Consider the following 24,999-nt stretch of genomic DNA (forward strand, 5'->3'; position numbering starts at 1 on the left):
AGCTTACCGAGTCTGTCGTTCTCCCTTTCGTCGTTTGGAAGATTGTATTCTATGATTGGAGATTAGAAATAATGAACTGACGATCAAACAGTGAGAGGCGTTAAAACTAACTGCCGTCCTTGTACCGGTGGTAAGTTCGCCCATTCTCCACTCGATAATCGAGAATAGAGCTGCGCAGACTGGTTGTCGAGGAAGCAATGCTCTGCGTTCAATATTTCAGTAAGACCAACCGAGTTTTGGGTCTCAAGAACAGTGATTCAGGGACAATCAAGAGTTTATCAGAGAAACGAGATTCAAGCTTACACTGCCGAGCTCTGAGTGGGTATCACTATGAGCCTGCGGTCACAGTCAGAGAAGCTCAGGGAAGACCCATGCCATCTTGCTAACCCCTTCATCTGCAACGAGCAGGACTTCGATATTGTCCTGAGACATGACGTGCGGTCATACAACCAAGTTCAGTACCTACGCCAGCACGGGGTTCGATGTTAATGCTGAGCGTATGCAGTGCTCGCGATGTTACATTCGCAGATCATCCTGATAGTGAAGCAGAGCAGAAGAAAGAAAGCATGAGTTCGTAGGACCATAGCAGATGAGAAATTATCAACGACATTAGGCGCGGTCTGGAACGGGTCTTTGTCTCTGAACCCCTCTTCTTGGCCGAGACAGACAGTACCGAAACATGCATTTTGGCGTCGGGACGGGAATTTGATGTGGCGGTAGTCGCCATGGCATTCCATCAAATCATGGTATAATGAGGAGCCCAGAATCCCTGTTTTCATTGTCGTATCGTCTTGTTGATGAATAGGGTGTGGCAGTGTTCGGCTACGGTTTGCTACATCGTCAAGCTAATTTTGTGCGGCACAAGAAATGCGAGATGTCATTGTCTTTGATAACTAACTTCTATTTATTTTCTAAAGAACAACCAATGAAACTATAGCACGTAACAGTGAATCTACAGGCAGAAGAACCATGGCCGCAAGCCACCTCCTTCAGCCCTTAACAACAAACCCCTCTAGGCTGCTCTCAGCCCACTTGTCCACAGCCTCCTCAAACTCCACTGTTCCCGTAGTCCACCCTACAGCAGGTGGCTTCGCAGTCTGGCGTTTGGTAGGATCTTGGTAATCCGTGAAATAGGTGGGGGTGCAGGTTGCTACCGCGGCGAACCAGGGCATGTGCTTTTGGAGATCTGCCGTGTAACGTTTCTCCGCTTCCACGGTGACTTCAACCTCTACCCTTTTATCGTCTGAGGATCTCTTGACTGCTTCCTTTGCAATGTGGGCTGCCATTCTCGCAGATATGGTCAGTGGATAAGTCGTGTTGGCCGACCCAGTGGCGCCTTTCGACGCGTAAAAGAGCAGGTTGGGAAATTCGTGTGTGGCGACGCCGAAGAAAGTTGCAAATTCATTGCCCATCCACTTGTCGGTCAAGCTACGGCCACCGCGGCCTCGGATGGGGATGCCCAGCACTTGTGACGGATCGCCGTCAACACCCGTTGGAGTTGCGAATCCGGTAGCTAGCACCAAAACGTCCACCCCGTACTCTTTGGCCAGTTCCCCCTTTCCCACCACAACACCGCGCTCAGTATAAGCCGCAATGCCCTGGCCGTCGGTATCAACAAGTGTGACGTTGGGCAGGTTGAAGGATTTCAGGTAGTCTTGGTGGAATGTTGGCCGTTTGCACCACCCGGGATACCAAGCCTTCAACTTCTCAGCCACTTCTGGGTTGTTTACCTCCAGCTCGACATGTTTTCGAAGACCCGATGCTATGTCTGCGTCTAGCTCCAGCAGGCGGTGGATATGGTCCGGGATGTTGTCAACGGTGACTTCTTTTGCCCGAGGACTACCAATTATTCCAGAGAACTGCCGCGATCGACTCCAACCGTCCCTGAGGAGATCTTGCTCTGGTGTAATTTCAGGGTGATCGTTAAGGAACATGTTAAGATTTCTCATCCGCTCGTGCTGCCAGCCAGGTCCCGCTGCGACCTTTTCCCAACTCTCGGGAGTTGTCTTTACCTGTTCTCGAGGGCCGCAGTAGGATGGAGTGCGCTGGAATACATATAGATGCTTGGCCCATTTGGCTAGTTCAGGGACAGCCTGAACCGCCGTGGCCCCTGTACCAATGATGCCTACGGTCTTGTCTCGCAAGTTCACCATGTCTGGTTGAGTAGGAGTGCCGCCGGTGTATGCGTAGTTCCAGCGCGCCGTATGAAAGATTTCTCGGTTCTTCATAAACGTCTCGAGCCCGGGAACGGCGGGGGCACTCGGGGAGTAGAAGATGCCGCCCGCAGGTATGAGAAACTGGGCGCCGACGACGAGGGTGCCACTCAAGTCCTGGTGATTCGGTCCCAAGTCACGGTCAAGTTTGACAAGCCATCGCTTTTGCGTGTCGTCCCAGTCCGCACCTTTCGCTTTGGTGCAAAACATTCCCTGGATGCCGAATTTCTCGGCAATGAATTCGACATTTCGTCTAATCTCGTCGCCCTTTGAGTAGCGATGCTCAGGTACGAAACCCGTTTCTTCGAGAAGCGGCAGGTAACAGTAACCTTCGACGTCACAGGTCAGGCCTGGGTAGCGGTTCCAGTACCATGTACCTCCGAACCCGCCGGCTTCATCCACGATGACAATTTCTGATGGCTGGAACCCGGCTTTTATCAGATGATATGCGAAGAGGATCCCGGCGTGGCCAGCGCCGAGGATCAGAAATCGGATATCGGAGCCGTCTTTCAACGGTGGTTGCTGTTTGGCAAGGTTGTCGTAATCAACCCACGGATCATGATCAAGTTTATCGAGGAGAGAGCTATTTCTGAACTTGACACTGGCTCCTTGTCCGGACGAGATCGCACTGAAACGTTTGTCACGTTCCTCCGAATACTTTTTAATGATCGATTCAACAGCAGCCATGTTTCAAAGAAGTTCGCTGTGTATAGTTTGTTGATAGTTGGTTATGGAGAAAACGATGGAATATTGTGATGATGCTTTCTGTTGAGACCAGACAGGTTCTCTCATATCGATCCCAATGAGCTCTTGTGTGGTCTTTATACATGTCAAGTTGGCATTGTTAAACGTGCTTAAACGTGCTCAGTACAAGATACTGTCTGCGAAACCCGACCTCGTGTTGTTGCAGCTCCACCATGGCCTCTCTGCCATCCGGGTTTGAAATCCAATCCCGCATTCCCATAGGACAGGGTTCATTGTCGTATACAACAATGACACAAATTTGAGTCGCTTGGGAGGCCGATAGCGTCGGAAATGCATCGAAACTCCGATTGTCAAAGGCAGATTCTACGTGTCGGGTTTTCGATCCCAGTCCAGCCAATCGCGCAAGACGAAACGCCGAGATAAGTGTCCACCAGCACTAAAGTTGCGATGGCTGTGCATGGTATTGATTTAGAGTTAACCCGATGTTGAGACTGCAGATCCCAGGATGGCATTCGAACGTACTATTACTTGAGGACGAGAAAGAGTGAGTCAATCGTGTAATCTGTAGAATGTAGAAGGAAAATCCCGGTTAAAAGATATTATGCTTACAACCACTGTTGGCTTTTGTACTTCTCTTTTTCCTTCTTTTGCAGGGGTTGCATAGGTTCGCGTCTCGACTGGTTAGTTAACAAAGGAACTCAGCGTAGTTCAATACATTCCAGACCGCGTCTACATCCTCTCACATAACACTGGTTTAGTCGTCCTTGAACAGCAAAACTACTCTGTTTACCACGTCTGCCTCATCTCCCTTTACCACCTTTCCTTTTGAATTGAGTTTCCTTCTACTGCCAAGTTGCTATTTTCCAACCTTGCCTGAACGCTATGGCCAGGACACACGCTAACGAGGACCGGGATGACCGCCGTGCTCTGTGTGACTCAGCACTCTACCCTGCAGTCTCATTGGGTGCTCAACCGAAGCTCTCCGTCGGATTTAACACAGTTTCGGGAGTAGACCAAGTTCCGCACCAACCGAAGACGCCGACATCATCGGGGATTCGGATTTTGCAGTAGCTCCCTAGCCTTTCATTTCAGACACATCGATTTACTACGTAATCCAGCTACATATTTTGAAGTATGCCAAACTTTCGGCGGAAATTCTGCCATCAATGTAGGTCATCGAAGCTGGCGTGCGACCGGAAGCAACCCAAGTGCTCTCGATGTGAACGTCGTGGGTCGCAATGCCGCTATTCTACTGTGTCAAATACTCCACGGTTCATATCTAACGAGAGCCGAACCCCTCAAGAGACACCACTGCATAGGCCTAGGTGTCTTCCGGAGAGAGTGGTACAAGATATTTCAACGGGTGTTCCAATTAGCACATCTAGAAACGCGAGCGAAGCTAGGCCCCCACAGGTAGCTCACTTGTTTCCGGCCGCCAGTGCCAGCGGGAATTCTGAGGATTTCGAATGGCCTACTGAGTCTCGTCATGATAATGATGGAGCATTTTGGCCCGGTGACAATTTCCTTGGCCCACCATCTATATCTTCATCAAACACACGATTCACCATGGATTCGGACGTCGTTGCCGATATCATTGCGGATATAAATACAGAGATATCAAAGCGAGCGAACTTTGAATACTCCCAAGTAGTAGACCACTCCCTATTACTCCGCCCGCGGCGGTTCAAAACTATGGAAGCATCATTGGTCTCCAAGATGATGCTGGGAACCATCTGTGGCTACCCCGACATGCTAGTCGACGGCCTTAGTTTGCCTCCGTTTATGTATCCACCCTGCCGCGGTGACGAGTTACGGTGCCAGCAGTCTGGATTCCATCAATGCCCCCCTCAATGTTTGGCAGCATGCGCCAGTATCGTTCGGATGTTTAAAGCGACAGATTATGAAAACAAAGCTTTCGTTTGGCGTACCATGTACATGGAGCAACAAAAGCTCTTCCACGAGGTAAGTAGTGAGATGAGGATTTCGAAGAAGCATCTCGATTCTGACGAAGTCAAGCACGAATCATACGAAAAGGAGACTCTGCTCTCTGCTGTTCAAGCCGTTACCCTATACACCATCTTACACATCTCTGACGCCGCATCTGTTCCGAAGTATAATTTGAGGTCGCTTGTCGTCACCTTGGGCGTAAATCCCCCCATCCATTTTGTAACATGCCACGTAGCTGATATAACACACGATTGTAGACAATGGCATACTCAATGTTGCGATTTGTTAACTCATCACATTCTGATAAGACCGACAGTATCCCTGACAGAAATGAATGGATCCTGAGGGAGAGCATGTCGAGGTAAGACACCCTCTTTCCGACACTGCCATGCAAATGCCGGCTTGGTTAGGCACTCCTTTTGTGAGGTAGAACAGTTGTGTTTGATCAAGCTCACATATCTCACAGGGTAGTGGCGTTTTTATACACAATAAATGAGCTCCTCAGCTTAGTGGGCTCGCCCTCCTCAGGCAATGGTGGTGGCGCGTGTAAGACCGTAGGCCTTCCAAGCACCCGCAGCCTATGGGCGGCCAAAACAAATGTCGAATGGCAGCGGAATTATACAAAGCAGGCCTATCAGCGACTTTTCAAAGAGGGTCTGAAGATTGTACATCTTCGTGAGTATACCAAACTTTCGGGGGATTCTTCCCCAAAGAGAGGTTGGATGTCAGATTTCGAAACTTGGTGTTCGGACCATGACGATTTCGGCACTTTGATATGGATGGCAACACGACTAGATCCACTTTGATATAATATTAACAACTATGAACTTGGAAAGTATTTATCGGGTCTTGGCAATAGTTTCACAATACCTATCTCAGTTTTATAGTGTCAAGAGGGCAAGATGCTGCTTATTCAAGGCGATCTTCAACATGCCTATAGGATGCATATTTCTGATACTAGGGTACTGGGCTTTGGGTTTGCATTTACCTTTTATATTGTCGCCAAAACAACGAGTGAAAGATGGTTCACTTATAATGAAAAGAGCGAGCAGCCCATCAGGTAGTGACTTGGAGCTCTTGTGCATCTCATTGCTCAAAATTAAAAGGTGTCGCCAATGTTTTTGAGTGAAAGGTTGAACAACGAAGATTTGAACTCAATTTATGGCGCAGTCTTTCATAGGTTCGAGGCGTTTCGCCGCCGGTGCGACCGTTGCCGTAAACAACTGTCGTGCCGTTGTTGGAAACTGTCCCCGGAGTCATGAGTTCCACTGCTGCCTCAACGCCCTTTGACGATGCTGTCGCTATGTGTCCTCGTACTTGAGTCAAGTATCCACGATAACTCCCTGTAGGTTTCACAGGGGGTGAAACGGAATTCCGTTCGTCAATAACAAATAACAGTAAATTGGTTCTAATCGATGGTTCATGATAGTTGAAAGTGGTGTTGTTGACTAGAAGGTGGGGATATTCCCCCTTGGCCTGTCACGTGAGTCTGGGAGGCTTGGGCCTCTCAGCCTGGCGGGCGTTGTTACGGCCAGCTAACTGACAGTGGGTTTGTGTTAACAGTAAGCCAGGGATTGAGAGTAGTAACAGTCGTTCCGTGGTCCTGGTCGAATAGATCGTAGATCTTCAAAGGTCTTGGTGATCAGTCAAGGCCTCAACAAGAGTCGTAGAGTAGTCGTCACTTAGGTATAGCTGAAAGTACCGGTTAGGGTAATCACAAAGTTGATTGCTGAAGAGCTATGGAAGTCTGTCCTCGAGCCCGGCTCGAGTCCATCCTATATACAAGTCCTGAACGGTCCTCCTTATCTTGGCTATGTTGGATATTTGACATATCCAACATATCCGGGAATCGGTTGGATATCTGACATATCCAACATATCCAGCCCGGGTTGTCCCTACCCCGCGTTATCCCCGAGGCCACGTGACTTGTCCATAGTTCTTCCGTTCCGAGGATCCCTGGTTACACCTGTCGGCTAGGTTACATATGCCCTGCGTTAGCCGCCGGGATCCAGGCGGGGTCGTGTTGGCGACCATGTCCAACGGGTCGTAACAGGCGTGTGGCTGGAAGTGCCACACGACTCCGTATTCCAACTATCGCAACACTGGAAACTCTCTTTTTATGGTGTTGATGTCAGATTGAGCGCGCTACGCGAGGCTTCGGCAACGCTCGGCAGAACACTATTTCCGAGCGCCGAGCCCCGGGTCAGGGGGTGGCATACCCCCTTCCCTACGCGCCCCTGAAGGGCCCTTAGACAGTTACACACATAACGGAATATACATCGTTCTGAACCCTCAATTCGACAATTAACAGTCTGATACGTGCTGCGTTTACGTTAAACGCCGCCAGCCATCTATTCTACGCATACGAAAGCCCTTTCTACGCGCCCAATTGAACCCCTATCGTCGAAATGTCCTCCTCAAGCGCGAAAATCACCCTGAATACCCCTGCCGACTGGATCCTATGGATCGACCAGCTGCAGTCGAAGGCCAAGTCCTACGACCTCTGGCGATATATCGATCCCCAGCGCCCAGGCGCCTTAAACACGGGACAAACGCGTCTCGAGCGGCGGATGGTTCGCCGAGCGCCCCGAGAATCCCTGAAGCGCGCAAAGCCTGGTGAGAGGCTCGCACTGGACTTCCACGACTACGAAGAAGGTTACGAAGGGTACACGTCAACCATGATCATCGTGGACCGCGCAAGCGGTCTAGCGTGGGACTTTTACCTTACGGGACGCACTACTGACGTTCTGCTAACGACCCTGACGGACTTCCTGGAGCTCCTGAAGACCCATTACGACATATCAGTGAAGTTCCTGGAGACCGATGGGGAGCTCGAAAAGCACTTACGCGTGACCCAAATGCTAGCAGCACGCGGGATAACAATAGAGCCATCGGCTCCTAATACACAGTCACAGAATGGAGGCGCTGAACGCGGGGCGGCAGCTATCAAAGAGCGCGCGAGGGCAATGGCTAGAAGCGCAGCGCTACCGGACGTGCTTTGGCCGGAAGTCACGAAAGCAGCCACCTACGTCTACAACCGAACGCCGTCAGCAGTCAGGGGGTGGAAGTCGCCGTACGAGCGCTTCCACAGACAGTTCTGGCACGAGGAAAGCGGCTTCTACGCGCGCCCAGACCTCTCTCATCTGCGCTCATATGGGTGCAAAGCGTACGCAATGACTACTGATGCGCAGCTGAAGCGCAACAGGCGCCAGAAACTCGCTCCGCGTGCCTGGATAGGCTACCTAGTCGGCTACACATCAAGCAACTCGTTCCGGATATGGAATCCCCTGCGTAGTGAAGTATTTACCACGCGCGATGTGGTGTTTAACGAGAAATGCCACTTCGACGGCAACGTCAGGTCCCTAGTAGAAGAAATCAACCACCTCGACCTGCAGGCGATTCAGCAGCGCATAGAGGAGCTGATCAGACAGACCACGGGCTCAGAAAACTATATACAAAGCGCTGACGAAGAAGCAGAAGAAGTCTCAGAGCACGCCGATCCCGGTGAGCCTGCCCTGGAAGCAGCAGAAGCGCTCGGGCACCATAACGCTGAAGCGGACGCGCCTAAGCAAGTGGAAGGGCAATACACGGGAGCGCGGTTTGAGCCCTTTCCGACGCCGGAGGCGTCGCCTCCCACATCCTTTCTCGCGGTGCTCACCGAGCTCGACGTGAGGGGGTAGGGAGAAGAGCATACGCGGGATATCCCCGCTACGAAGCCCATCTATAAGAAGGTCACACCACGGACGTCGTACAAAGCCGCTTTTCTAGCTAGAACGACGCTTCACAAACAAAACCCTAGACGTCAAGACAGCCCACGAAGGGATCGCGTTGTGCCTGGCCAGCCGCGCGCCCCTGAGAGGGTTTCCGAGGCAACCTTCACCGTGAAATCCGGGAATGACGGCGCGGATGAAGGCCCTTTGGAAGACCAAGTTACAGGTCAGCAAGAGGCAAGTGAATCCCAGGAAGGTTGCTCCGTGGTAGAAGCGTTTGAGACAAGTGAGCCCAGCTCCCACAGAGACCGGAGCCAGACGCTCGTAGAAGAGACGAAGGATCTCAGAGCGCGCGGTAACCGGGATGTGGTGACTGCGTTGGCGCCGACCGAGCTCCGCTCCCGCGTGGAAGCGCAAGGCCGAAAGAAAGGCGCCTACTAGAGGGATCTAGCCCCTTTGCCAACGTCTCACGATCAGTTGCAACGTCACCCTTTCCGGGAGGAGTTCCTGCGCGCTGAAAGAAGCCACCTAGACGGGCACAAGGAGTCCCGCTCGTGGGAAGAGGTCGCAAGAAGCGCCTCGCGCGGCTACCAGGTCCTCGGATGCCACTGGGTATACACTTACAAGCTTGATAAGCACGGGCGATTAGCCAAATTCAAGGCACGCCTGGTTATTCGAGGAGACCAGCAAGCAAGAGACGCGCGGGAGACGTACGCCGCGACGCTCGCAGGTATGTCGTTCCGAGTTCTGATAGCCGTTGCCGCGCGCTTTGACCTAGAATTACTACAATACGATGCAGTAAACGCCTTCGTCCACGCGGATCTAGACGAGACCGTCTATATGGAGCTTCCGCCGGGCTACCGCGTTCCAGGAAGAATCCTGCGATTGAGAAAGGCGCTATACGGCCTACGACGTTCCCCTCTCCTGTGGCAACGCCACTTAGAAAAGGGACTCGTAGAACGTGGATTCGAACGCGTGGCAGGCGAGAATTACTGCTGGCAAAAAGGCGAAGTCATATTCTTCTTCTACGTAGACGACTGCGTACTGGCGTTTCCCCGCGCGCGCAAGGAGGCAGCGCTGCGGGAGGTCTCTAAGCTACAGAAGCGCTACTACTTCGAAGGAGGCGGAGACCTCCAGTGGTTTTTAGGAATCGAGGTCATACGAGACCGAGCCACACGCCGATTATGGCTCTCGCAGGCAGTTTACGCCGAGAAGGTGAGGCGGCTGCTTCCACCCACAGCTAACGCGTTAGAAGACGGTTCTGAAGCGCGCTCGTACACTCCTATGGTCCTGGAGGAGCTTCTACCCTACGAAGGAGAGGCCAGCGCGTGGGAAGTCAACCAGTACCAGAAGAAGGTCGGGACTCTCCTATACGCCGCAATAATGACGAGACCCGACGTCGCGTTCGCGGCAAGCCGTCTCGCGCGCTTCAACCAGAATCCCGGGCCGAAACACCAACGCGCAGCGGACAGAGCGCTCGCCTACCTCTATTCCACCCGCTACCTCTGCCTCGAATACGGCTGCGAACCCGGCAGCGAGGAAGACACGCTCATCGTGGCGTCAGATGCCAGCTTCGCAGACAACTCCCTGGATCGGAAGAGCTCTCAGGCGCTCGCTATGAAGCTATTCGGCGGGCTCGTTGCGTGGCGCGCTAACAAACAGGCCACGGTCACCACATCTACGACGGAAGCTGAGCTGCTATCCCTCTCGCAAGCAGCAAAGGAAGCGCTATTTGCAAGCCGCCTGATCTCCGCGCTAAACGTACACCTTCCAACAGAAGAAGCGCCGGAAGCGACGTTTCCCGCAGAAAAGCGCAGCGTACCCACGATTCAGATCCAATGCGACAACTTACAGACCGTTCGACTGGTGACAACGGATCTAGTGACCCTTCAGACGCGCTTACGGCACGTGGATATTCACAACCACTGGCTACGACAAGAGGTCGCAGCGAAGCGCGTATCCGTGGCATACACACCGTCGTCAGAGCTTATGGCAGACGGTCTGACGAAGAGTCTCGCGCTCCCACAGTTCCGCGAGTTCCGGAAGCAGGTCCGTATGAGCGAACAGGCAGAGCTCCTGAAGCGGAATCGGAGACGCGAATTAGAAGAAGACGAAGAAGCGTGGGCCAAGAGAGCCGCGCAGGAAGACGTCTGGGCGGTCGAAGACCACGAGAAGCGCGCTCCGAGTGCCACGGGAAGCTCGTGACTTGCTGTGGTACGCGAGTTGTACGTATAAAACGTCCTCTTAGCAGAAGGAGAGGAGACAGCGCAGTAGAAAGCCTACCAGCCGAGGGATGAGCGAAAGAAGAGCTCTGAACGCAGTGTAATCTAAATACGAGGGGGAGAGGGCGACTCGAGGGCAGGGAAGCCCCGATTCGGCGCTCCCCTGAGGGGGTGTGTCAGATTGAGCGCGCTACGCGAGGCTTCGGCAACGCTCGGCAGAACACTATTTCCGAGCGCCGAGCCCCGGGTCAGGGGGTGGCATACCCCCTTCCCTACGCGCCCCTGAAGGGCCCTTAGACAGTTACACACATAACGGAATATACATCGTTCTGAACCCTCAATTCGACAGTTGAAGCGGTTGGAATACGTTATCCCTATATAGTTCCGTCTCCTCGTCAATTCGGCCTCCTATCCCTACTTTCTCCCGTAGTTACGATCTTGTTACCTATCCCTCTATACGTATCGTTATCGTGTTGCTATCAACGAATCTCTCGAAGGCTCGATTTGGTTTGCTCTTCGTAAGGGCATTAGCAGGGTTGTCTTCGCCGTTAATCTAACGAATTTCTTATAGTTCTCGTCTTTCGTACGATTGTCTTAACGCTATGATATCGATTATAAGTCGCTTTTCTTTAGTAGTACCTAGCTTTACGAGACACTTATATAGCGAATAAGAATCGGTATAGATAACTATCTAAATCGTTAGTAGGTTAAGGTAGTTAGTAATTATCGCTAGGGTTATAGCAAGGGCGTAGGCTATATCGACGCTAGCGACTATCCCGTAGATCTCTAACGCTAATACGCTATAGGTAAATTGTTTACTCTTCGTAAAGCTATAATAAACAAGGTTACCGTAAATCGTAAATTCTCCGTTATTACTATTAGAAGAAGTATCGTTAGCTAGGATAATTAGAAACCTTAATTAGGAGGAGAGGTCGTAGTTATTAGCGAACGACCCGTTAACGAAAACGAATAGCTTAGCTATTATAAGGTCGAGTAGGATAAACGTTATTCCTCGGTTAGGCGATTCTATTTACTATCGAATCCGTTGATTTAGTACTTTTATCGCTTCTAGCGAGGGGTCTTAGTGTTAGGTAGTAGTAGATAAATCGAAATAAGCCTCGGGTTAGTAAATTGACGCGATGTACGCCTTTCTAGCGCGTTGTTCGACATATTGCTGTTTTAGGTTAGGTTTAGTAGTCTTAATATATTATAACTTCTTAGCTTGTCCCTTTTGCCTTAAATAATCGAATTATCGGTTAACAGCGCGATTATCCCTCCGTTGAATTAGAGGGGTTTGTCAATTATAAGAATATTCTTCGCTTTTGCCGTAAAAGCCGCTTTTTCTAACTATTCGTCTTCTAATTATAAGAACGCCTTGTCTAATAAACCGAGGGTATCGTCGGTTTGCATGCCGATATAGCCAAAGTATAGATTTTCAGTAGATAAGATCAATAGGCATAGATCGTACGAAGAAGTAACCATCTAGAGATTCTCTCTATAATGCTTATGATACGTTGCCTACTAGTAGGTTCTAGCTTCTACGATTCCGTATAGAGGCTTCATAACCTCTATAATAGTCCCTTTTAGGTACTAGTCTTGAATTTGCTTCGGTAGGTAGGCGAGAATAGTACGATTAAGCCTTGTGGAGGATTAAACGTAGGCTTATATAATATCTCGAAGCCATAGTTATTTTCCTTCTCGTAGGAGTAACGGGGTAATTAATAGAATTAGCCGTTGACTTGCCTGCTAAATCGTTAGCGATTAGGTTAATATAGCCTTCTTGCTATCGTTAGCATAACCTTATATTATAAGTCTTGATTTCTCGTAGGGTTTAGTTATTTTACTTTTGACTTTGTTAACGATACGAGATCGGAAGATTCGTATATTCTAATGCTTTCTCTTATTAAACTAGGTAAATTTAAATACTCTTCTAACGATAAGGCTATTAATCTCTTATTTAGTTAACTATTCGAACGGTTTGCTTAATATAGTAATAATACCTTCTCATCGTAGTTTAATTACTAATTCTTCGTCTACTTACTCCTTAATTAATAAGAATATTTATTAATAATCTAGGTTATTATTAAATTCCTTTATAAAGTAGGCGATTAGTAGTAGTCTCTTCTAGGGTCTGCCTAGGCGTCTTTTCGGTAGCTCCGGTGCCTTTTGCGGTTCGTCTGGTTTACTACTTCTGCTAGCGACGATAATTTCGTCGCATACTACTTCCTACTACGGTATCTTAGCTTCGGGTTCTTCTTCTTCTAGCATAGCGATAGAATTAGGTAGTTAATTAGGATCTTCGTAGTATAGTTTAACTATAGTAGACTAGAAGGTTTTCAGACTACGTAGCATATTGATAGTATAGGTTTCGCTATTTATAACTACTAAAGTAAATAGTCTGGTTTAGCCTTTCTTTTCGCGCTATACTTATACTTACGACCGTAGTAATAAATTAACAATTAGCCTTATATCAAGGCTATTATAAGTAGCGATAGCTTTTACTACCTATCGCCTTGCGTAAAGTTTATATACTTTGCTTATCGCCTTCTTAATCGCTTTCGCCTACCTTATAACTTCGGGAGATAGTAGCAAATCGTTAGTAATTCGTAAGTATAAGCTGAATACTAAGAATGTTAATACTATTCCGTTTAGGCTAGTAGTATCGTTAACTATTTTAACTATTATTTAAAGTACTAATTCTAGCGTAATTATTAGGTCTTCTGCTTTAATAATTTCGTATGCTTTCCTTAGAGGTATATAGTATCGTTTAACTTTCCTAATACTATTATAGGCTTTTATAGGAATTTCCTTAATTTTAATTACTATTCCTCTCGCCGCGTTTCGGAATTCTATTAAGCGGAAGTTTGTTCTAGCGTCGGTAACTAGCTAGTCTAGGGGTCTTTAATATATATCTATCTAGCAAAGGCGTAAGGCTTCCTAAGTAGCTTTCGTAGAAATATCCTTAAGAAACTAGGTAGCGTTAAACGCTATAGCGGTATCGACGACGTAGAGGACCGGTCTATTACCTTTAAGGTATATTACGTTAGCAATAACCTTATAATTAAATTCGTAATTATCTCGTAACGTAAATTTAAACCGTAATAGCGCTAGTATATATATTTAGCATCGATAGTAGACTTTCGATAGTTACTTAATTACCGTAATTTCAACTAGGTAGCTAGCCTTCTAGAATACCTTATATAATCGTTAAATAGATAGGTATCCGAAGCGATAGTAAACCTGTCGTAATTTAGCGTCTATAAGGTAGTTCTAGGCGAGTAGTTTCTCCTTATCAAGTAATAACTATAGGTAGCCTTATTTATAAATAATAGGTACGACCTTGTTTCCTTAGATAAAGGTATTCGTAACGTTATTAAAGTAGACCTTTAATCGGTCTATATCTCCTAGGTATATAAGGAAGGGAGTATTAGTCTTAATAACGTGAAATTTAACGCTTCTAAACGGCGTTAGCACTTTAGTAGTCCCTATAGACTCTAGTAGTATCCTATCGCCGAATTTCACTATAACGCTACTAGCCGCCTTAGTATTTAACGTAATTCCTTTGTAAATTTGTTATAAGGCTATGAATTATAAGTAGCTAGCGGTTAAGAATCCTACTACGCCCGAGTCGTGTTACGACCCATTAGATACACTTAACAGACCTACTAGGTCGGGCGGCTACGACAGGACATATATACGTAGGATCACGGGAACAAGGGTAAACCTCTCGGCAAGGAAGAACTATATTACAAGTTACGTAACAATCGACTAATCAAGACAAAGTCGATAGAGTCGACGAGCGACTCTATAGACTCCTGTAAAAGACTAATTAGAAGAGAGTCGATAGAGTCGACAAGCGACTCTATAGACTCTCTAAGATATTAGGAAACGGGACTTATATATAGACTAGGACTTAAGCATCTGCTTAAGCCTTCTAGATAGTTCTTTAGTAATCAACTTGTAATTTATCCTCGAATAACTTTTAGCTTACCTCTTAGTATTATAAATACTAAGAACCTTATTACTATAGTATAAGACTAATTACCTTACCCTAACCCTACGATCTACTAGAACGACCCTTATAAACTAGTATTAGTCTCTTACTATACCTTCTATTAGCAAAACCCTACTGTCAGATAGCTAGCCGTAATACTTTGATTACTCCTATTTAGTAAGTTGCCTTTTAAGACTAACGAACAGTATAAGACAAGATGTCTTCGCACGGAACTACCGAAAACCCTACTCCTAGAACCTCGTCTACGTCTAAGAGACATATTCCCTAGAATCTAGCCTAAGAGATTCAAGACTAGGAAATAAAGGAGGAATCTGATAGCGATAACGATAATAAAGAACTTAAGTAGCAACTTAAGCGGAATAATAACAAGCTTAAGGAAATAAAAAACCTATTCAACTAGAACGTCAAAGCCTTTAAGGAGCTATAGGAACAAGCCTGCCGTACTAAAGAACTAGAAAAGGAAGTTATAACCCTTCGAGCTACCGCGAACGTTATATTAGCTCCTATTAAAGGAAGAAAACGCCTTAAGCTTAACACCCCTACTACCTTCGACAACACCCCTAGATAGCTTAAAGGATACTTAGTATAGATATAGACCTACTAAGCCTTTTATATTAACACGTTCTAGAACGATACCGAACGTATCGTCTACGCCGCTACCTTCTTAAGAGGGAAGGCCCTCGCTTAGTTCGAACCCTTTTAATAAGAATAGCTAGATACCCCTATCGAGAGATATAGTTAAGAAGTAAAGGATATCTTTTTCAGCTTTAATAGATATATTAAAGCCTTTTAATCTTTCTTCTTAGACCCTGATAAGAAAAGACAAGCAGAAAGAGAACTAGCAAGCCTACGATAAAACAAATCAGCTATAATATATACTATAGAATTTCGACGACTTGCAGCTAGACTCGACATAACCGACGAAAGCAAAGTCTTTGCTTTCTACTAAGGTCTTAAAGACGACGTCAAGGACGAAATAGCTAAAGTAGATATGCTACCTAGCTTCCTTAATTATATCGAATACGCTATTAAGATTAATAACCGACTATTTAAACGACGTAAGGAAAAAGGAGAAAAACGTTAAACAGCTAACTTAGGAAAGAAATACTAATAGCAACCTTAACATAAGTTTAATAATAAAAACCAAAATAATAAGAATAATAATTAGCAAAGCACTGTATATAGACAACATAGTAGACCTATAGACCTAAGCGTTATGTAAAAAGACAAACCTAGACGTAGAGAATTTAAATGCTATAACTATGACAAACCAAGATATATAGCTAGACACTATATATAGCCTAAGAAACTTATAATACCCCCTAAGCAAGCTAACGCTATAACCAAAATCCCTAGTTATAAAGAAAAAGGATAGACAGCCTGCTATAATAATAATTATACTATGCATAGGCATATAAAGGAGAATAGTAGATAATACCCCTAAAACCTTGCAAGACGATTAGGATACGATACTATTAACATACCTAAGGCTATTGCTATAATAAACCGATATACCGGTAGACCGGATTATACTAAGCAGCGATAGGAGCTACTCGACGACTAGGAATAAGCAAAGAAGGCTACGGAACTTAATAACGCCTTCTAAGATAGTAGCATTATATACTAACTAGGACTCTTATAAGACATCCTACGCCTTGCTAACTATCGATAGACGAATAAAGTAAACACCTTGGAAAGTTTCTTAGAAGAAGAAGCTAGGAAACTCGAAAAAGAAAACGAGATAGCTATTAAATAGATATAAGACGCTATCAACTATACGATGCAAATTCGAAATAATAGCGAAGTTAGAAACACCCTCTAATATATATAGAAAACCTAAGACTGCCGTATCGCACTACGCGGAAACACCCGAAGACAGTATCAACTTAAATATAAAGCAACCTAATTTATCTACTAACCCTAAAATAATAGAAAGACGGAATAAACCCTCGTAGTAGCTAGCAAATACGCTTGTAAAGCTACTAAGCAATTAGATAAAATGCTAAGATAATAACAATTCAGGGATGCTAATACCTAGACCTAAGTATACTAAGCAAAAGACAACCTAAGCTAACGATAAAGCTTACTATATACTATAGTAGCTAGCGACTCGACCTTTGAATTACTATAAAGAACCCGCGCTACTCCTTAACCTATCTCGGAATAGGCTAAAGACGTCGTAGACAGACTACCCTCGGCGGAAGTACGTCTACAAGGAACGTCGATAGACGATACCGACCTAGAAGACGTAGAAGAAAAATACTATCTCGATAGAATAGAAAAAATTAAGGAAGTACTAAAATATAAATATATCGACCCTTAAAACGACTGCTAATAGATCGCCTTCTATATAGAAGAATATTATAATAAAATCCTTATAATAATTATATAAACCGGGATAAAGAAATATTCTTAGAAGACGATCCTAGGGTTACGATATAATATAGAGAATATAAGGAGATAGTATAGATCTACTATATCTTCGATTACTACGCCTACTATCTCTTAAAGAAAGTAGAAAATAGACTATACCTTAAAAGAAAAGAAGAACTACGAATCTACAAAGCCTATAAGGAATAAGAACTCTTATATTAGGAAGTACGGGGAAAACCCGGAGAATAAAAAACTTATAACGATAGAATAGCATTCTTATAACCTAGCGTCGAATACCTTTAAAAGTATATAAACTACTTTATAAGAGTCTAGTAGAATTATAAAGAAGACTTATATAAACTTTATTATATTCTAAAAAGCGAAAGTTAGAGATTCCGATAATAAGAACTAGACAAGCAAGGATAAGACGGCAAGACGCCTAGCCTACCTCGTCTAGGAATCAGAGAAAGTAACCTCGGCAGAGACCGAAAGAAAGGCGAGAAGGCCCTCTACTTAAAAAACTAAGAGAGCCGCCTTGTCTAGGATATATAGCAAGCTCCCCTAGCAAGTCCCTATATACTATATTCGACGACGACGTATAAATAAAGATTATAGTAAACCTAGGTAGATATACTATACAGGTCTTAATAGACTTAAAAGCCTAAGGAAACTTTATTATACCCCGAATAGTATAATAGCGAGAAATACTATAGAATTAGAAGTAAAACCCTTACCGACTAAGGAATATAAAAAGGAAAGAAGTTAAGTATAGCGGAGGTAGTATTAATTAGGAGATAGCGTAACTCCCTTTGCTTTACTATAGCTATTAGGAGCTTATCAGCCTCGATATTACGGAGATAAGAAACTACGACGTTATCCTTAAAATTCCATAGCTACGAAGACATAACCTATAAATCGATTAGGTTACTAGCCGAATAAAATTTAATCTAGCCTCTAAGAAGCACTCGACGAAAGCCTTATACGGATTACTAATAGTAACTAAAGCAAGACTATGCTTAATACTAAGGATAAAAGACATTAGTACTAAGACGCTAGCAGCTACGACGATTAATAAAGTCATGGAAGGCTTAATATTAAAGATACTTATTAAATACAAGGTCTATAGCAAACTCTTTATACTAGAACTCGAGACCGGATTACCGGAACATAGCAAGTAGGATTATAAGATCGAAATTAAGGAAGGATACGAACCTACCTTTAACAAAATATACCTACTTAACTAAGAAGAAATAAAAGCCTTAGACAAATAGCTTAACGAAAATCTTATAAAAGGATTTATCAAACCTTCAAAATCACCTATAGGATACCCCGTACTATTTATACTAAAGAAGAATAGGAAGAAAAGACTTTATATCGATTATCGACAACTTAACGATATTACGATCAAAGACTATTACCTACTACCCCTTATATCGGAACTAAAAAACCTACTCTACGAAGCCTAATAGTTTACAGCCTTAGACCTTAAAAAAGCCTATAACCTTATCCGAATTATAAAAAGAGATAAGTAGAAAATAGCCTTCCGAACGAGAAGAAGATAGTTTAAAACGTTAGTTATACTATTTAGACTTACTAACGCACCAGCTATATTCTAAACTATAATTAACTAAGTACTATAGGAATATCTAGACAAGTCTATTATTATATACCTCGACGACATCCTTATATTTTCTAAAACGTTAGAAGAATATAAGAAGCATATCTACGAGATTCTTAAAGTACTTAAATAAGTAAAGCTACTTATAAAACTAGAGAAGAGTTTATTTTATAAATAGGAAGTAGAATTTTTAAGGTTTATAATCACGCTAGGCGTAATTAAGATATCCCCTAACAAAATCAAGGCTATATAAGAATAGCTTATACTAGAGAACCTGAAGGATATACTATCCTTCTTAGGATTTATCAACTTCTACCGAAAACTCCTTAAAGACTATTCTAAAACGATATTACCTCTTACCGAACTTACTAAGAAAAATATACCTTAAGAATAGATAGATAAATAATAGAAAGCGTTTTAAAAAGTTAAAGACAAGGTTATATCGGAACCCGTTATCTAGATTCCAAACCTTAAAAAGCCTTTCAAGCTCGAAATAGATACTTCGAACGAAGCTAAAAGAGCGTAACTAGGCTAAAGGGACGAGAACGAAGTCTTATACCCTTATAAATTCTTTTTAAAAAAGTTCTAAAGACCTAAACTAAATTACTAGATCTATAATAAGGAACTTATAGTAATTATCGACGTATTTAAAGAATAAAGACCCTAACTATTAGGAATAAAGTACGAAGTAAAAGTATATAACGTACATGATAAGCGAGTGAGACAGACAAGCGAGTGAGACAGTAAACCAGACCTTCGCGACAATAATATCGAAATCTATAATAAGAAATCTTAGATTGATTAATACTACTCGGATTCCTGTTCTTCGGATGTTTCCTTAATAAATTGACATGTTCTCGCGTTGTGGCCTGTATTCCTGCATACGCCACACCGACGATGAGTCGTCTCAGACCTCACTTTGCGACCACTACTCCGTCGCGTTTCCTCTTGTAGTTGCGTGTCTGCCTCTCTTTGCGACTGTATATCCTCTCCAGTAGATATAGTAAGACTTCCTCCTTTCTGTAGACGTGTTTTCTTAGCCCTTCGACGCCGACTTAATATTGCATTCTCCTCTCGAAGGATTTGAACCTCTGACTCTAGTAATGCTACCCGATGCCCTAGTCCTTCTGTCCCTCTGGCTAGCTTACTCACAGCACTATAAATTGATGCTAGAGAGCTGCTTCGGTGGCGTGAGATTCGACTCTTAATAAAAGTAGACTGTGATCTTGCTTCGCTTGGGTTGCTCGGCGTCCTAGAGATCCAAGGGTCTGGTGTCTGAGGGACCCCCTCCTCAGGCGTTGGCGTTCGGAACTTTACATCCAGCTTTGAGAGAACACTTTCTGCATTCAAAGGGACAAGTCCAGCTCCTTGGAAACCTCCCTGGATATTTTTCCTCGTAAAAGACTGCTTAAAAGCTTCGTAAAATGCTGCAAAGAAATCTTCCTTCGAGATATGGGTTGTGCCTCGCCGCATCTTATTCTCAATTTGCCGACCGTAGGCATTCTTTAACAGCTGAAAACAACCAACATCTAAGGGTTGAAGTAGATGAGACGAGTGAGCCGGCATGCACAGTGTAATAATGTTGTTTTCTTGACAAAAGAGCTCGAAGGCTGCGGAGTGGTGACTTTCATGACCATCAACAACGAGGAGGCGATATTTCCCAGACGTACGTGGTTTTGTATAAATGTCGAAGTATCTGATCCAGTCAATACCTCTCTCGTTTGTTGTCTATCCATTTTCAGACGTTGCAATAGCCCAATCGCCCGGAAGAGAGGTTTCTGTATACCAGCTTGAGAGGTGATACTGGCCTGCAACGATGATGTATGGCGGGATGCTCTCCCCTTGGGAATTAATAGCCTGGATAACTGTAACCCATTCCCTATTGCCAGGCTGTGTCATCTTCGTATTTGAACGCCTTTCAGCACTTGTAACAACCATTCCAGAAGCAATAACGCCTATCATAAAGCCGGTCTCATCAAAGTTGTAGATATCAGCATCAGCAATACTATACTTCGCAATTGTATTCTTCACAAGCGAAAACCAGCCACGAATCACCTCTGGATCTTCGCATTGAGCTCTCTTATAGTCATACTTGCGAAAGAAACGCGTCCTAAGCTGTGGTTGTCGCTTGACGAAATTAGAAGCCCAGCGCTTCCCAACTGGAGGCGCGTCGCGCTCTGCGAGAAGTCGATTGGCCATTTCTTCCACACCACTCAGCCGGGGAGGAAATGATCGCGCATCTAGGTCGAGAATATACTCAACTATTGTCTTCTCTTCTAAATCTGATAAATTCCGTGAATTAGGCATGCTGTCGCGTCGTGAGACTATTCCCTTTAGTCGCCGGCTTAATGTTGCGTGACTGACTGTATAGAGTGCACCTGCGGCCCGAGCACTAAGTTTTGGGTCATTTCTCATTGCTTGAAGGGCAATTTGTAACCTTCTTTCAATACTAGCTGATTCCATGATTTATTGTAGAGGAAAAGGTGCCGGTCGCGTCAAGGTGCGACGGTCGCGGTTTACTGTCTCACTCGCTTGTCTGTCTCACTCGCTTATCATGTACGTTACGGATTATAAGAATCTAGCATACTTTACTACTTCGAAAAAGCTTAATAAACGATAAATCAGATAGTTAGAATTCCTCTTAGAATTCAACTTCAGAATTATCTATAGGAAAGGATTAGAAAACAGCAAAGCAGACGCGCTTAGCCGAAGACTTGATTATAAAGACGAAGCCTTAGAAGAAACTTAGGTTATCCTTAAAGAAGATAATAGCAACCTTATACCTGCTGCGAAACTCTTAATAATCAGCGACCGTATCAAGACTAGTATGACTAGAAGAATAATATACGACTAGATTAGGGAGATATATAGCGTACCTGCTTACGGTTACTAAAGAGTTACAAAAACCTAGAAACGAATTAGACAATACTACGATAAGCAAGTAATAAGAAAAGACGTTGCTAACGTAATTAAGGATTGCAAAGTCTATGTAAAAAGTAAGCCTAGCAGACATAAACCATATAGAGAATTACAATTATTACTAATACTACTAGTACCTTAGCACTTAATCTCTCTAGACTTTATTATTAAACTACTAAAATCGAGAAAACTACTTACTAAAGTATAGTATGATAATATACTAGTAGTTATAGATAGATTTACGAAGTATACGTATTTTATACTATACTTAGAATTAAGCATAGTAGAAGACTTAGTATATACCTTTTTTAAGATTATTATTAGCTAACATAGCCTACCTTAGGAAATAGTATTAAATAAAAGATTAGTCTTTACGTCTAAGTTTTAAAGATCCTTAATCTCGTAGCTCGGAGCAAAGCATAGCCTTAGTACTACCTTCTACTTATAGTCTGATAGATAAACGGAAAGAATTAACTAGATCTTAGAAGTATACTTAAGGAGTTATATAAACTATAATTAAGATAACTAGGTTAAGTTATTACTAACCGTATAGTTTGTATATAATAGTTTAATAAGAGAAAGCATATAAGAATTACCTTTCTTCCTTAACTATAGATTTAACCCTACTGCTTATAAAAAACCCTAAACCGGCTCTGCCGCGATAAAAGCAGTAGTAGATATTAAGAAACTTAAGGAAATCTAATAAAAGCTACCCTAAGAACTCGAATTCGTATAGTAAAGAATAAAGAAATACGCCGACCGATATAAGGTAAAAAGCCTATTTTTAAAAGAAGGAGGTAACGCCTATCTTATACGGCGAAATATTAAAATAAAATAACTTAGTAATAAACTCGACTTTAAAAAACTAAGACTTTTCGAAATTATAAAGAAAATTTCTAAAGTTAATTATAAGTTAAAACTACTAGAAATAATAAAATATTACTTAGTCTTTTACGTCTTATTATTAAAACTAGTACCGGACGGTATATATACTAAAGACTATATTATTATAGAAATAGATAATACTAAATACGAAGTAAAACGTATTCTAGACTACTAGAAGAATAACGAAATAATAAAATACTTTATTAAGTAGAAAAACTATAGATACGAAGACGATTCGTAGGAACTAGCTAAGAACCTAGAACACGCTTAGGAAGAACTCTAACAATACTAATACTAAAGGACGTCTCTAGACCCTAGTCGTCTAAACCGACGCTAGACTAATCTACGACGCTAATAATACCTAAGGAATAAAGTATACCTATAGTTTCCGAGCTAGTACTTTGCAAACTAAGAACCTCGGAATAATACTTATTCTTAACCTCCTCTATACGCTGCAAACTAGATCGAATAAGATCAGTCGCCTTACGATTAATATCCTTGCGACGCCTTCGTAAACGACGAATCTTCGCTATAAAAGCTAACTACTCTTCTTTAGCTTTCTTAAGCTTATTATCAATTTTTATTTTCTATTACTAAACCTAAATAAGGGAAGCCGTAGAAGGACCGTGAATATCGTAAGAATGCTTATTAGCAACATAATGCGAATAACGAGAAGAATTAACTTCGGAAACGACGTAGTCGACACCGGCAGCCGCGCAACCGGAACAAGGGATAGGCATAATAAACCTAAACAAATCGACAAGCTAGCTAAGTTCCTTATAAGCTATAAGGTTCTTTGATTTAGATTTTTGAACGCGACCTAACATAATATTAGTATTATAAATAAACAAGGAAGTATGATTGACGACTCCCTAACCTAGGAAGCTACGACCTACTTATGTTAGCCTTAAGGATAAGACTATCGAGGGGAGACCTAATATTACAACCTATTAGATATACTTAACAAACCTACTAGGTTAGGTAGCTACGACAGGATATATATACGTAGGATTACGGGAACAAGGGTAAACCTCTCGGCAAGGAAGAACTATGTTATAAGTTACGTAATAATTAACTAATCAGGACAGAGTCGACAGAGTCGATAAGCGACTCTATAGACTCTTATAAAAGACTAATCAGAAGAAAGTCGATAAAGTCGATAAGCGACTTTATAGACTCTCTAAGACATTAGGAAACGGGACTTATATATAGACTAAGACTTAAGCATCTACTTAAGCCTTCTAGATAGTTTTTTAGTAATTAACTTGTAATTTATCCTTGAATAACTTTCAGCTTACTTCTTAGTATTATAAATACTAAGAACCTCGTTACTATAGTATAAGACTGATTACCTTACTTTAACCTTACGATCTACTAGAACGACCCTTACAAACTAGTATTAGTCTCTTACTATACCTTCTGTTAGCAAAACCCTATTATTAGATAGCTAGCCGTAATAAGTCGGGTATAATCCTTTAAAAGTTCTAGGTAGAGTAGCGTCCCTCGAGTATAAATTGCGAAGGTAGCTTTTTCGGTTTTAGTTAGTTACGGAAGAGGTCTTCTTTCGTAATAGCATAGCGGGTTAACTAGTCTGCTAGGATCGTAGCGATCTTATTACTATTAATTACTATTATAGTAAAATAGGCGGTAACTTAGAATTAACTATCGCTACTAGTCTCTTCCTCTTCGTTACTTTTACTAGTTTGTTTAGTTACGTAGTAGTATTACTAAGGGTCTTCGGCGGTAGGTTATAAGTCTAACTTATCGAAACCCTTATATTAGACGAGAAATTAGCTATATACTAGAAGTAACGTATCCTAGGCATATTAAGTAGTTTTAAACTTCTCGTACGCTTTTCGTCTCTCTTCTATAGTATATTTAGTTAACTAGTAGTTAGGTTTTCTATATACGTAGTACTTTTTAGGCGTTAGTAGTAATAAGGGTTTGTTACGGCTTCTTCCTTGTAATAATTGACTTCGTAATAAACGACTATATCGTAAATAACGCCCTCGACCGTTAAAAGTTCTATCGGTCTAGTACTACTCTAGTAGGTTAGCTATTATATTAAATTGTTATTAGTTAAGACGGGTAGCTGTCTTGATTGACGAGATTAATTAGCTATAAAGTCCCTCGTACGTCTTAGCCGGTATAAATAACGCTATTACATACTTTGGAATATCTCTACAAGCGTATAAAAGTTAGGTATAGAAGGATCGGTCGTTATAATCCTGTTATAGCAAACCAGGCTAAATCTTACTTAATTTATTATATAGTATATCAAAATACTCCGATTTAGTCTTTCTAAGGTTATTGTAAATGATTTAGGGAAGAGTAGTTATATTCTATTACGTAACGTATGCTTATTGCCTTTCCTTAGTCTCGAAGTATGATT

At 43.2% G+C, this 24,999-nt stretch overlaps 3 protein-coding genes across 3 annotated transcripts; 1 reads left to right on the forward strand and 2 right to left on the reverse strand.

Annotated features, from left to right (window-relative positions):
- Positions 1 to 989: 989 nt before the first annotated feature.
- On the reverse strand, positions 990 to 2,900 carry CTRU02_205771 (cyclohexanone -monooxygenase; the record flags this gene model as incomplete). The annotated part of the gene is made up of 1 exon (XM_036727761.1): positions 990 to 2,900. The coding sequence occupies one exon, from the start codon at positions 2,898 to 2,900 to the stop codon at positions 990 to 992; it is 1,911 nt and encodes a 636-aa protein (XP_036580717.1).
- A 1,152-nt stretch (positions 2,901 to 4,052) lies between these two features.
- Positions 4,053 to 5,671, forward strand: CTRU02_205772 (C6 finger domain-containing protein; the record flags this gene model as incomplete). The annotated part of the gene is made up of 3 exons (XM_070204610.1): positions 4,053 to 4,880; positions 4,911 to 5,118; positions 5,349 to 5,671. The coding sequence occupies 3 exons, from the start codon at positions 4,053 to 4,055 to the stop codon at positions 5,669 to 5,671; spliced, it is 1,359 nt and encodes a 452-aa protein (XP_070061714.1).
- A 13,939-nt stretch (positions 5,672 to 19,610) lies between these two features.
- On the reverse strand, positions 19,611 to 21,110 carry CTRU02_205773 (transposase; the record flags this gene model as incomplete). Its single annotated transcript, XM_070204611.1, has 2 exons — positions 19,611 to 20,499; positions 20,548 to 21,110. The coding sequence occupies 2 exons, from the start codon at positions 21,108 to 21,110 to the stop codon at positions 19,611 to 19,613; spliced, it is 1,452 nt and encodes a 483-aa protein (XP_070061715.1).
- Between the last annotated feature and the right edge of the window lie 3,889 nt (positions 21,111 to 24,999).

The sequence above is a fragment of the Colletotrichum truncatum genome, assembly GCF_014235925.2.
Source record: "Colletotrichum truncatum strain CMES1059 chromosome Unknown Contig_0003, whole genome shotgun sequence".
Classification (NCBI taxonomy): domain Eukaryota; kingdom Fungi; phylum Ascomycota; class Sordariomycetes; order Glomerellales; family Glomerellaceae; genus Colletotrichum; species Colletotrichum truncatum.